Source organism: Hetaerina americana, unplaced genomic scaffold (genome assembly GCF_022747635.1).
Source record: "Hetaerina americana unplaced genomic scaffold, ioHetAmer1.1.p SCAF_1, whole genome shotgun sequence".
Lineage (NCBI taxonomy): Eukaryota > Metazoa > Arthropoda > Insecta > Odonata > Calopterygidae > Hetaerina > Hetaerina americana.
The window spans coordinates 122,953,167-122,968,494 of NW_027286069.1; the positions used below are offsets into that span (position 1 = coordinate 122,953,167).

Genomic DNA, 15,328 nt, shown 5'->3' on the forward strand with positions numbered 1-15,328 from the left:
TTTCAAGGGAAAGATACACTTCATCACCTATAATCCTTAAAAGCCAACAAAATCGGTCTATATGTCCTATCAGATTCCAAATGTGGTTACATAAATTCATTTGTCCCTTATTATGGAGGAATAACAACTGAAACATTGGTGAGACTTGATCTCCCTTTTACTAGCAGAATAGTTTTAGAATTGCATGAAAGATTGAAGAACTCAGTATCTGGTTCTCAAGGCTATCATTTCTTCACTGTCAGGTATTACACTAGTGTCACTCCTGCAAGGGAATTGCTAAAGGAAAAAAACGCACTTGACAGGGACAATAATGCCAATAGGAGAGATAATCCACCTGTGATCAAACACCCAAAGCTAAAGAAAGGAGAGAGAGTGGCTTACAGGGATGAAAATGTAATGTTCCTTGCATGGAAAGACGAGAGGATAGCCACAATTCTCAGTACGTGAGACACTGCAGAGACTGAGTCTGTGAAAAGGAGAGTTAGTGGTGGGAGGAATGAAATAGTTTTCAAACCCAAGGTTGTGACAAACTATACAAAGTTTAAGGGGGGAGTTGATATAGCTGATCATTACACAAGCACGTAATGTTTCATGAGGAAAACTCTAAAATGGTGGCGTAAAATGTTTTTCTGGGGGCTTGAGGTCAGTGTTGTAAATTCATATATATTTTACAAAGAATGCCAACAAAGAAAAAATGAAAAACTGATTTCGCATTTCGTTTATTAGGAAACTAGTACACGATCTCGTTGGAGAATTCCAAGATGGCACACAAACTTCCAGGGTTAGATTACCATCCACAAACATAGAGCAACATTTAGATGAAAAACTCCATATAATCACACCTCACCCTAACAAAAAAATAAAGATTGTGCTGTTGGCTCTAACCGAAAAATCAAAGGTGGAAGAAGAGACACAATGTATATCTGTGAAACATGTGAATGTAAACCAGATCTTCATGTTAGTGAATGCTTCCAAATATAGCATACCATGAAAAATTATATAGTTTAAATTACGGTTTATCAATGAAGTTATCAATGATTATGTAAAAAAATCCAAGTAAATAAGTTTGCATGAAAAGAAACTCTAGTTTTTCATTCTAGTGCCACGCTTAGTAAATTTGGGGTATTTAAAAAATTAAATCCCAAGTACACTATGGCAATCAAGAAAAAAAGCACCCGAGTGCAAAGGGTAAAATTTGAATAAGGCTATGAAGGTAAATAAGAGTCCCCGTGGAGTTACGTAAGGGTTTAGGAAGACATGAAAGGAAGAGTTTTTATGGACAAATTCATGGCATTAATGAGGAAGGAATTAGACTGGAAGATTTTGCCGGGTCACTATGAATTCCTATCCGAAGAAAGGGAAAGGCAGTCATACACGAGGGCTATAGAACAAGAAGTTTGATTTCATACACAGCACAAGTGGTACTTAGGATCATCAATAAGAGTATGGAAAGGAGGGCTAATGATCGGTTGCTCAGGGAATGATCAATTTGGGCCTAGGAAGAGATGAGGTACATTCGATGCCATAGCAGAAATGAGGTTAGGAATAGAAAGGGGCCTAATCAGGAGGCAAAGAAGCATAAAAAGAGGTAGACATAGGAACATGAAAAGGATGACTTCTTTAGCTTGATTGATTGGAAATCAATCGAGGAAGTGCTAGGCACGGTAAGGGATGAGAGATAATCGATGGGAGAAGTCTAAAGGGGGCAGGAAAGGTGGATGCAGAGCATATTACCTATCGAGCAGCATGCATATATGCAGAGTATATTACCAATATTATTATTGCCCTATCTCATTGCTTCCAATCCCGTCCATCGTTTGTGAACGTTTTGTTCTCAACAGGATTTATTATTTCACCTCTCCCTTCATCCTCCCAGCAGCATGGTTTCCTCCCAGGCAGATCATGCCTGACAAATCTCGCTGTCTTTCAGCATAACGTCATGGCAATAGCCAAATCAAGTCAACTTGATGCCATCTACCTTGACTTCTCCTAGGCTTTCGACACCCTGCATCATCAACTCCTCCTTCATAAACTCAGCCAACAGTTCGGCATTCATGGTATGTTCCTTAGCCTTCTCTCTAGCTTTCTCACCCACAGAACCCAGCGTGTGATACTCTCGGATGCTCTTCCTCTTGGTCTCATGTGATGTCTGGGGTTCCCCAGGGCAGTGTCCTTGGGCCATATCTTTTCAATTTATTCGCTAATGATATTCCTTCCCGACTCCTTTCCTCCCAGGTCCATACACTTCTCTACGCTGATGATTGCAAGATCTACAAGCAAATTAATAACACTTCTGACTGTATTCACCTTCAACTTGCCTTACATAAAATTTCCCTATGGGGTGATACCTGGAGGCTTGACTTAAACTCTGGAAAATGCAACATCATGACTCTTGCTCTGAAAAAAAAACTACTCAATTAACTCAACTCCCTTAAATAGAGTAACAACCATGAAAGGCCTTGGCTTTTAACTGACCATAAACTAAATTACTCTGACCACGTACAGACTGTAAAAAATAAAGCAATGTCCCTAATATTATTTCCCTCTTCCCTTCATCCTTTCCTGTCCATCCCCAATGGCGCAAATGACCTTAGCTGTCGGTCGCCTCCCCTCAAAACTACTACTACTATTAGGCCTTCTTCACCACTTCACAGAAATTAAAGATCCAATAGCGATCCATTCGTACTTCTCAACAATTATCCTCCCCATAGTATCATATTGCTCCCCAATTTGGTCCACGTCATCCCCAACTAATCTTAAATCCCTCGATTGCATCTCTCTTTTTTCTTTGCCAAAATAGTCAAACACCGAGTCCCACATTTCTGCAATATATTCTCAAATGCTGTCCTGGCTATCCATGTTTAGTCCCCAAAACCGCAGACTTAAAGCTGATTTAAAACTCCTCCACAGCACCATAAACTCAACTATTAATTGCCTTAAACTGCTCTCTCTCTCTCTCTGTTCAATTTCAGGATACCGACTCGTTCCACCTGCAACCACTCCCTACTCCATCCGTCTATTCCTAGAATATCTCTCACCAAGCGCTCACCTTCATATCGTCTCTCCTCCCTTCTAAATTCACTCCCTCCAATCTCTATCCTTTTAATTTATCATGCAACAATTTCACCACCAAGCCGGTCCATGTTCGGTTCTCGTTTTTCATTGTTATGCTGTTATTGTATTTTGTCCTCTTTCATGTTTGTTATATTTTTCACTGTAAATTGGGGCTACTGCTGTATGTGAATAATGTTTTAAAATAAAATAAATAAATAAAATATTAATTGGTGATGGAATGTTATCGGCTGTGATAGAGGAAGGGATAGGGTAAAAGACAGAGGGGAGGAAAAGAAGGATAGGCAAGCTGGAGGGAATGGAGGGAGATTTGAGGATCCAGAATTTAAGAACAGTTTATTGTAATGAGGGTTCTTAGTTTTTGTCTGGTTAGAAGAGGTCAAGAAACCTAGGATGTGTCTTCAATCAAAAAATCTACCTTAAAATGGTAACTGCCAAATAATAATAATTGAGCTTGTGTTCGTGAAATATTAATTTCCCCATTGCAACTTTTGATAGATTCAGTTAGAATAGTACTATGTGGGAATTATGACCAAAAACTGTACTGAAAATCATTAAAATTTGAGTAACTGCCAGGTACAAGGGTGGTCTGAAAAGTTTCCGGCCTTAGAAAATTTCGGAAAAAATGTCTTGTATCTTTGTTAGATCGGAAACCTTTTCAGACCACCCTCGTATACATCCAATGGTATTATGATTTGGAAAATGTTTGCTGTTACAGTCTCAAAAAGAGGTGAAAAGATTCCAAGTTTTTACAACATATCGGCGAGCATACATTAATAGAACTTAGTGTTAAATGTGGGCAAATAATTGGTTAATTGAATAATCTGTATTCATCATAAATACTTGAATTTCGTATTAGTAACTACAAAGAGTCACTAGTCTTTTGAGAGAAGTCTTTACTGAATATATACAATAATTTTGATTAATTTTGCATCCTTGCTTTTTATTGTTAGGGAGTTTAAAAAGAAATGTCTCTAATCTGTGTACTCGACATTTTTGTGATGATATGCTTGACCATGGCATGTTGGCATGCTTTCTGATTGCCATGAATTTATAGTGATTCAAAATGTTTTTCTCTTTAATGGGCCTATTTTGGCATGATAAATAAGAAGTTGTGCATTGAGATGTAATGAAAAACACTTTCAAAATCATAAGTACCTTCAGTGTTAATCATCTAACCTCACATCCTAAAAAACAAATTTGCTCTTTCTAAATCACTCATCATATGTAAGGGTAGGTTTAACATGTTTGACCCAGCGTGGGTCACAGGTGTGCCACAATCACTTTTAGCTTCTCGGTGGCATGACCTGCCGGTGAGTTACAATGTAATCATTCTCAGTGATGTAGCCCACTGGTGGGTTGTGTCATCAGTGATATGTGATATTTGAGTATCGCTGTTGTTTTGTGATGGAAGTGAACAGTTCCCTGCTTGGTAATGGTTTAAAATTTTCAATTTCTCTTTCATTGTATAGAATTTAGCATTACTAATCTAGACAGCATAAAATAAAGAAAGGTGAAATGTGTTCAAATTTGGGTAATTTAGTTGTCTTTTATTGGGTTAAAAATAATATTACAGTAAAATTGCTGCATAATTTTTCATTCCAATTTAAATATCAGTGGAATCAGGAATCTAATTAAATGTATGTGTTTTCTCAAAACGTTCAAGACATAAGCGTGGCTGATTCTCTCAATCTGGGAAGTGTGTTATGAGCTTTGTAGTTCTTTTCATCATCATTGCCTCTCTTCCATCTTTTCTACTTACTGAATTATAGAATTCTTTGCATCTCTTTTTACATGACTCTAGCCGCACTATCATATTTCCTTGAACAATCTTGGTTATTCTTTGGCACCTGTGGCAAAGAGTAACCAAAATTGTTGCATTCAGTGGGGAAGTAAATAAATGGGAAATAATGATTTTGTGGCTTTGTATAGTGCTCTGTTTATTTGGTCCACCAAACTTCTTGTGAGAACACTATCCATTGGCCAATGCTGTGACACATTTTAGCTCACCACCTTTTTATTTTACTTTTATCATTTTCTCCAAAGGCATGTAGTATGAAGGCATTATATCTGGAAAGTCGATACCTTCCTTGGAAACATTGTATTTAAGAGTTGTATCTGGTTTTCAGAGAGCTGTGCCGGTGTCTTCTAATGTATATTTGTGATTTTTGCACATCGTCAATATTATTACAAGCCTCTTGTCTGCCTAGTTCACAAATTTGATTCCATATTAAATTCTGATTAAATAAGTTGGAAAATTAATATTTATAATTATTAGATCACTGTCGGATGCATAACATTTCTCACCCCTCTACCATCTCAAATGTGAGTTATAGAAAATTATATGCTGGGTGGAATGTATTACGGATGTGAGAGGAAGAGGTTAATGGTAATCAAAGGATTGGTGATTTTCTCTTCATCTGAGAAGAAAGAAAAGTTGTAGTAGTATCAAGGTAGATGACAGCTTAGGTTATTTGCACCATTAGGGATGGGTAGGGAATTTGTTAGAAGTACAATGTTCAGGGAATAGATAGATAGTTGGATAGATAGAGGTCTTCATTCGGGTGATATTGAGACCTAATGGTCCCGTCTTCCATTTAACCCATCGTCGTATACATATTGTGCTAGGCATAAAATTTATAATCACATGCAAGGGAATGGGAGAAGGTTAGAGAGAAACCTGGTGTCAGTACTAGCCTACTCCTAACAAGAGGCACCAAGGGATCCACCCGTAAGCATCCTATCCATCAGATGGGATACTCCACTTGAAGTGCTCTCCACATGACACCCAGTAAGGATCGGGATACCTCTGGCTATATTCTTATGGCACCAGAATTTGGACTTAACCTTCTCTTATCTTAACCCAATCTCTGAGCAAGAAACATGAATTAGTTTCAAGAGTTTTATTTCTTAAAAGAAGAATGGTTTCCAATGAAATGAAAACTTGAGAGTTCATGAGTTGCAAGAAACTCCGTTTGTCAAATAAAGTTTCTGTTATTGATTTGACGCTATTCTGTTGTCTGTTCTATGCCTACTTCCCTGGTATCATTCTCTGAGTTGTCCATGGAAAAGTCTGGGTGAACATCTGCCAGTTGAATGGAAACGTAGAAGTTAAAGAAATGTATATTTTGATCAAATACAGACAACCAAGGTCTACTAGCTATTTACTCTCTTTGAGCATCTGAAAAGTGTGTTTTTAAGTATAAGAAATGTGAAAGAGATTAATGCCTGTGGCAGGGATGAATGCTCAATCCAAGAAACAAACTTCATGAAATATTTCAAGGTTATGACAAAATGGAGGTCCTCCATGGTAATGAAACCACCTTTTGCTCTGCATTCATTTGTCTGGTGAAGAATTACTGCACATCCATTGCAGGCTAGCGGATAAATTAATATTCTACCTTTTGACCTGGTGTTGTCGTAGCCTAATAAGTAGAGCAGTCAGCTAATTACTGGAGGGTCCTCAGGTCAAATACAAAGTGATATCTTTAGACAACAAAATCTTAAGTCCAAATGGCACTATTTTTTGGATGCAAAATTTCATAGGAAGTGGCAAGTGATACACAAAAAGGAATTATCCCAATGCCAGTAAGCATGTGAATTTCATTTGCTGTGGGGATTAGTAGGAAGGGGTCCTGCCCTCACCTACCAAGCCCCTTTCAGGTTGTTTAATTTGGTAGCCACCTTTTCATATTTAAGGCGAAGAAAACCATGGAACTGATCCAATTACATGAGAACATTTTATTTTGCCCTCTTTCTGATTAAGGAAACCTGTGCTTTTTATGAGATCATGGGAGGTTGAGATCTGCTGGCTAAACAATAAGTGACTTATCTAGGAAACCGTGTTGTCTACCTTTTGGTTTTGTTCTTGAATTTTGGATTACTAATTCAGTTCAACTTACCATTGTTTCACAACATTCTAGGTGGAAGAGCAACCAGAATATATATTTTTATTTAAAAAATTCCCTTTCCAAAAAAATACAGTTATTAAGAGGTTTGATACCCTGTGATCACATCTTAATTTGAAAGAAAAGTACTGTTTTGAATCAAATTGCTAATTAACTCAAAATTCACATTTTTAAAATTTCAATCCTTGGGATGGACTATAGATAATTTTTTACGTAAAAATCATTTTGTCTTTTGATTTTCTTCTCAAATGATTGCATTTCACCATTATTGCATTTGCAGTAAAATTATATATCTTTGGGATAGCCTTTTGCCCATGTAGTGTGTGGCAAGTGTGTGAAATGCATTCACTCAGCAATGCACATTTCCTGCATACTTACCACAGGAATCCTGCACATAATATTTTCATCAGGGATGACGTGACTAAGACTTGACTCGTCTAAGGAATGATTCATGTTTCTCCCTATGATTGACTGGAGGGACGTGAGGAGAGAGTTGCATTGCAGTTGTTGGGCATGGCTTAAAAAATTATCATGATGACCTTTGCCTAATCTGGTTATTTCTTTTGGCAGGCTATATTTTCTTCTTACTAATTATTCTGTATGTGACATGACTGATAAACCTTAAACTTTCTGTTGGTAGTGTGTTTGTTTCACTTGGAATGTAATCAACACTTCCCTCTCTTTTCTTACTCTCAATATGTTTCTTTATGAGTTCATTTGGAAGGAATGAGACTGCTTCTCATTTTCAGTGGAATTCAGCGCTTCTTTGCTTTGTCTTTAGTTTCGCATGTCTGTTCTTACATCGAGAGAAGGAAGTGGGCACAACATGCCAGAAGGACGGCTAGTTAGAGACAAGAGTGCCTTGCGAGCAGCGGCCTCTCGCTCTCTTGTCACCACACCTCTATCTCCCAACTCCACACCTCCAGAATCTGATGCTATTCCTCCGGGAGCTGATGCAGAAGAGGTTTGACCATAGCCTTTAATAATAGTATCTTTTGGCCCCTGAAAGCACCCTGTCTCTTCCTCTCGTCCTGATTTGAACTTCATGAACATGAAACGTTAAGTTAGAAAGGGAGATTTCCAGGAAGTGACTGGCATATTGTACATAATTCTATTTCAATCTGATATTCCCATTGATTAATCATTGCATAATATCATGGCCACTTTGTGTTCATTTGCATGTAAATTTTGATAACTTTTCTCTTAAAATTTTGTAGAGGTTTCAAAGTATCTAATTTATATGTTTTAGTTTCCAATTTTCAAATATGTGGGTTACTTCAAAAGTCATGGCAATCCTTTTTTTGTGTGAATGCATTGTTTTGAAGGACTTTCAAAATACATGTATGAAAGGAGTTGATATTCTCTTCTGAGTAGTGTTGTTTGGATCAAATAGTTACAATAAAGAGTAGGTATAAGAGGTAGGGCAAAATACTTTGGAACCACAGTTGTGTATTCTTTAATTTCATGAAAGCATTTATGTAATTGTCAACCATGGATTATTTTGGAAGCTACTTTGAGTTATTAGTCTTGTTTCCCTGGTGTATCTTAAGTTCTATTATGGAGCATGGTATTTGCATTAATATTTTGTTGGATTGAAGAATCCGCAAATGGGATTCTGCTGTCTTTTCTGGCATACTATGCGCATTCTGCTTTGCATCTACTTGGGCCAAATATAGCCAAACAGTATAATGTGGATTTTGAAATGTCTTCTAAGAAAATTGTTTGGCTGGGCAAATGGTTGCCATGATATTTGAAGTGACACACATCCCAAGGAATGCTTACAAATCCCCAAGAAAAATCCCCCAGAATGATTCGAGTGCTACATTTGACATTAGCAGGTCTTCATATATCTTAGCCTGCATCTTCTAATTTTTTCTATTTCATGAATCATTGGCTTTCAACATAATTGCTTTTGTAGCTGACTTAGTGTTTGCCTGAGGGCATTCTTTTGGGAATGTACAAAAGTCGTAGTATTTATTGCTTTTAATATCTCTCTTTATTGAAGAGGTAACCAATATTAATTTTTTATGCTTTCATAGTTCTATTTTCATGTGGGTTTCATATTTTGTATTTCCTTTGGAGTGATCTCAGAAATAGCCTAGTTAGTCTGTTGTAATCAGACTTTCAGGATCCTTATCTTCACATGCCACTCAAACAGACATGGCATAATTAAAAATTGTTAGAATGATGAGTACATTCAAACTCACTTCAAGTGAGTCTGCTGTGTATGAATCACCATCTTATGTGATTATCCAGCCATTTTGTGGTTGTGACTTAAAATTTGATTCCTCCTGTAAAGTTTGAAGATAGTAATGTTATATTAATTTTTCTACTTGGGTTTAATGAATTTTAAATATTGGCCTTGATATTCACACAAGATGTTTGGCAGATTTTTGTGCATTATTTTTATAACTCCAATTACAATGGAAATTTTCATTTACATAAGTGAAACATAACTATAATTACCCTCTGCAGGCATAAAACTCATCCCCATTGACCTTGATGAATTGTAAGGACATGTATGTATGTATATTGTGTTGACCCTCGTGATTTCTCGGGCAGGAGCAATGAGGATTACTCCTGGAATCGCCAATGTTATTCAGATAGGTTGGGTGCAAGGAGCCCAACAAATGTTAGTGTTTGCCATATAAATAGTTCAGGAAGGTAAGGTATCTGCCAAATTAGAACAGGCATTAATGTTATAATGTCATGCTAAAAGCACAAATACCGTCTTGAGGTAGATCATAGGAAGCCACTTTTCCCATAAATATATGATGGTAGAATTAAGGGAAAAACACTGCTGGCTGTTATGAAGGCTGCCCCAAATGTCAGATATGGCCAAGCAAAAGACCAAGCAAGTCTTCATGGTCAAGGAGGAGGGAGGACAAGGTTTAAGAGGTTGCAATTCCATGAAATCCACGTCAAAAGCAGCTGGAAGGCTGACAAAATATGTCTCCAGATGTGAAAATAATAGGGGTGCTCCCCCTCCCCACGCGCTGTGACTCATCCTCCCCCATCCCCTCCCCAATATCAAACCAAACCCACCACTCATTGGCTGGCCAAGAAATCATACCCTTTCCTCATATATATATGTATTCTTTTTAATATTACATGCTGTTGTATTTTAAAGCAGTTGTGAAGAGGGTGTTAATATTTTTTCTGACATTATTGCACAGTTAATATTATACTATAACTATATGCTAATAATAGTGGAGATGATTAGTATGATCAGTAATATCATTCAACAACTTCACTTCAACAGAGATTACAATTTTTTATATTTCTTAATAAAAATTGTGTGATCTCTCATTACCCCCCCCCCCCTGCAAATGTTAATGATTTAGTGTGCATTATGACTCTGAAATAAGAATTTGGAATGGTATGGTATTGCTAAGCACAGGGAAGTATTAAAATAGAAATTAAGACAGGATGCGCCTATTGTTATTTAGGTTGTTGAAAAAAAGTTGGAGATAATAGATAGGTAATTACAGATGGGCAATAGATAGGTAATAGATAGGCAATTCATATCTGATGGAGTAAACTTGAAATTAGCATGCAGCATCTCTGATGACTATTCAGGGTTTGAAAGTCTTCTTTTGATGTTTAAGTGTTCATAGTTTCTGTAATCATGCAGCATTTTAATGTGTTTTGTTATGAAAGAGAATCGGTGCAAGTTCTTCATGCTTCAAGAATATTTCAAATACTTTCTGAGTAATTTATCTTTGGCCGTAAATATTCCAGTTCAAAGTGGCATTGATGTAAGAAGTGGAAGATGGACTAAGAGGAAGGGAAACAATTTGCTTCCCCTAGTCCATCCGCTGGGACATGGTATTTCTAATCGTTGGTGTATAAATTAGTTTCACTCATAAAATTTCCATATATATATATACTACCTTGATCAAAAAGTTCCCGGAATAACCACCGTGTGGCGCTCCCATCGTTCCGATTTGAGTTCTGTTTTTTTTGTTAAATTGGTACATCTGTTGTTGATATTCCCTTTAAATCTTAGTGTCATAACTTGACATTTGCAAAAGTTACGGTCGGTTTTCGGTATGTCCATCAGTGCTTCCTGCGATTTTTCCATTACTTCCTCTCGGCTGCTAAAACGCGTTCCCCGTAATGGTTTTTTAACTCGATTGAACAGAAAGAAGTCACAGGGAGCCAAATCAGGTGAATTCGGTGGCTGTTGGATGGTATTTGTTGCATTTTTCGTCAAAAAATTACGAATAATGATAGCACTGTCCGACGGTGTGTTATCATGGTGCAAAATCCACGAGTTTTCTGCCCACATTTCTGGTCTCTTTCGGCGAATTGCTTCACGCAAACGTCTCATAACGCCCAAATAATACTCTTTGTTTACTGTCTGGCCTTCTGGCAAAAATTCATGATGCACTACACCGTTGTAATCCATGAAAACCGTCAGTATTGCCTTCTTTTTTGACTGAAAACGACGTGGTTTTTTTGGTCTCGGCTCATTTGGTGAACGCCATTCACTTGCCTGATGTCTGGATTGCGTGTCGTACTCATAAACCCACGTCTCGTCTCCAGTAATGATCCTTTTGATGAATGTGGGATCGGATTCAGCCTCGCAAATCATGTCTTTTGCGACGTCAACACGGTCTCTTTTTTGCATGAAATTGAGGTCTTTTGGAACCAACTTTGCTGCTACACGACGGAAACCCAAATCATTAAACACAATGTCTTGGGCGGATCCATAGGCAATGTTCAAGTCCTCCGCTATTTCTCTGATGGTTAATTTGCGGTTATTGACCAACATTTCTTTTACTTTATCAATTTTTTCACCGACTTTCGATGTCGATGGTCTGCCACTGCGTTCATCATCTTCGATTGACTCACGACCACTTCTGAACCGCTCGTGCCACTGGTAAACGACCGTTTTTTTTAGAGAATCGTTGCCGAAACACTTTTCCAACATTTCCAACGTCCGTGCGCCACTAAATCCGTTTTTTACGCAAAATTTAATACAAGTTCGTTGTTGCAAATTTAAATCCATTTCTGAAATTGTAAAAAATCGCCAACACACATAGAGATAGATGTACTCTTGGCTACGTAACTTTTGCAAATGTCAAGTTATGACACTAAGATTTAAAGGGAATATCAACAACAGATGTACCAATTTAACAAAAAAAACAGAACTCAAATCGGAACGATGGGAGCGCCACACGGTGGTTATTCCGGGAACTTTTTGATCAAGGTAGTATATATATACATACATATATATATATGTATATATATATATACATATATATATATACATATATATATATACATATATATATATATATAATGTATAACACTTAGCACTAGTGGACACAGACAAAAACACAGAAACACACAAAAAAAGAGACTCACTATTTTTCGAATTTTCGGTGGTCGTTGCCACCTTTATCAAGGAGGAGAGGGACAGAACTGTAATATATATATATACACATATATATACATATATATATGTGTGTATATGTATATATATATATATATATATATATATATATATATATATATATATATATATATATATCTATATATATATATATATGTGTGTATATGTATATATATATATATATATATATATATATATATATATATATATATATATATATATAACGATTGTCCGGAAAAACTCATACGAGCGGCACAATAATGGGCTGACACAACATAACACAAATAGAAAAGAATAGACACATATAAAAGAACACTTACACGGTAAATTGTTCGAGCTTTCGGCCCTCTCAGGGGCCTTCTTCTAGAGAGACTGAAAATATTATATATATATATATATATATATATATATATATATGTGTGTGTATATATATGTATGTATATGTATGTATATATATATATATATATATATATATATATATATATATATATATATATATATATATATATATATTTATTTATATAAAGCCAATACTTAAGAGAAAAATAAATGAACACAGCCTTTCCCCGTATAGTAGCTAGGGTAAAGACTTCCTGAGGGCTAGGGTTTGAATCCAGGTGATAGCAGATTTTTTGAGGGGTACCCTATTCTGTACTTGGCAGCACATAATGAGCTCAAATGAGATATTAAATTGTGGAGTCCTTGTCACTTTACATTAAGATAAGGATAATCTAAACTCTAGTTTTCTCTCCACCCTTCTCTCATTCCCTGTAGAGTCTACCTGGACGAAATTACCAACTACGCCATTAGCACAAATGGCCTTGGTGGTCAGTCACCTACCCCACCCTGCAATAGAGTACTTTACAGTGAGGAATTGTGCTATATTAGGCATTTTAGCAAAATTTAGCATTATGCTATGTCACATTACTTACAACATTCTGGTTCCTATTTCAAATTTCTATTACATTAAAATTGTCATGTTTGTGTGTACTGACATTATACCACACATTCTTTCAATATTTTTGAGTGCTTGCTTCACTGGTTTTTAGAAGAATTGCCCAAAACTTGATTTTTCATATCTCTGTCAATTAACCACTCATCTAGGTATGCCGTATATATATAGGTCATGAGGAGATTATCCCTTGGTGGGTATGCCGTGTATATATGTCACGCCAATTTTACGTTCATTTTCAGTGGTAATGCCATGATATTCCATCACGCAACTGCAGCCACTCGTAGATTTATCCAATGAGTTCACTTTTTGCCCTGTAAATGGAACTTGAGACATTTTTTTGTTTACTTATGCATCTTTTAGCGAAGCTATGTCTCCCTCTAGCAGGTTGCATTCTCATTGCCCATGTGCTATAAGAAAGTGAGTCAGGCTATATTTGGAATTTTTTTTACGAGGGTCATCCGGAAAGTAGTACCCGTTCGTGAAATAAAGACACAAAAGTAAATATTAACAAACATAAAAAATTTTATTTGAAAGAGGATACTTTAAACTACTTCTCAACATAATCTCCAAGCAAATTAAGGCATTTGTCATAACGTGTGACAAGTTTCTGTATTCCTGCTGCATAGTCCTTCGCCGCCAGCTCATTGAGATACGCGAGGGACCCATCTTGCACAAATTTTTGCATAATGCAGATGGTGTTTAACAATTTCATGAACAATTGTTCGAGAAACATTGGGAAAATGCTCACAGATGTCATCAATTGTGACGCGCCGATCGTTCCTCACGAATTCATCAACTGAGCTCACCAGTCGGTCTGTAATGACAGACGGTCTCTCCGAACGCTCATCGTCGTGTGTGTTCCCCCTCCCCATGTTGAAGTTGCGACACCACCGCCGAACAGACGACTCGTCCATTACATTGTCTCCATACACCTCCTTTAATTGGCGATGAATATCACATGGGCGAACGTTTCTTGCATTGAGGAATTTAATCACTGCCCTCACTTCACAACTGGCGGCGTTCTCAATTTTTTTAAACATTGTAAACAATCACAGAAACAACACAGGCAATGCTAGCATCACGCAACTTGGCTCAGAGAAGGCAGACAAGCCACTGAAGCTATCTCACCTCGTCCAGCGGCTACTCGCGTCGTCAGCACTTCATGCGGCACGAACGGGTACTACTTTCCGGATGACCCTCGTATTTATACGGGAAAGGACACAATGTATTCTTACAACTATAAAGAAGAGAATGTCACTGCCAGGATTGTCCTTGATTTAGCAGATAATCGGCTAGGTTAGGGGCGTACTACATATTTAGACAATTGGTACACTAGTCCTAGATTAGTGGACAAGTTATCCGAGAATAGAACGGATGTGGCTGGGACGATGGGGAAACAGATGGTGATGAAATGAAAGGACAAAATGGGTGTGCACATTCCATGGAACTGAAATGAGCAAAATGGAAAAATGGAGGAAAAAAGAGGTGAAACCAATTTTTGTACAAGTTACAATAAGAATATGGTTTGGGTTGATAGAAACGATGGACTCATGAACATGTTTATAATTGTGAGAAATCGACCAAAAATATATTTTGGCACTTGATGATGGACATGGCAATGTTGAATTCTAATGCCATTTATAAAAAGAATAAGGGGAACATGAATCAAAAAGAATTTTTAATCTCGCTTGCTGAAATATTGATAGCAAAGTATGGAAAAGATGCCAAAGTAGTCCAAGGAAGGCCATTTAAATCCTCTAAGCCATCTCGCCTTACCGAGAGACGTTTTATTGATAATGTCCCCCAAAAACTGAAAAGTTCCGTGGAAAAAGATGTCGTGTGGTGTGCTACAAAGCGGGGAAAAGGAAGGAAACAAAATATTGTTGTCCTGATTGCTATGATGGTTTGTGTCCTGCTTCATGTTTCCAAGCATACCATACTGACAATGCATGCTGATTTCCGGGAATTACCTTCGGGTAGTTTAGTTGGTGG

At 37.1% G+C, this 15,328-nt stretch overlaps 1 protein-coding gene across 9 annotated transcripts in view; it reads left to right on the top strand.

Annotated features, from left to right (window-relative positions):
* Mrgn1 (Mahogunin ring finger 1) overlaps positions 1–15,328 on the top strand; it is a 101,503-nt gene that overhangs the window by 44,734 nt on the left and 41,441 nt on the right. For 8 of the 9 annotated variants that reach the window (XM_071595234.1, XM_071595256.1, XM_071595268.1 and 5 more), the window contains one exon: positions 7,762–7,944. The exons of the other annotated variant lie outside the window; for it this stretch is intronic. In XM_071595234.1, coding sequence (XP_071451335.1) covers positions 7,762–7,944 — 183 coding nt within the window. The remainder of the gene's footprint in view (positions 1–7,761; positions 7,945–15,328) is intronic. 9 annotated transcript variants of the gene reach the window in all.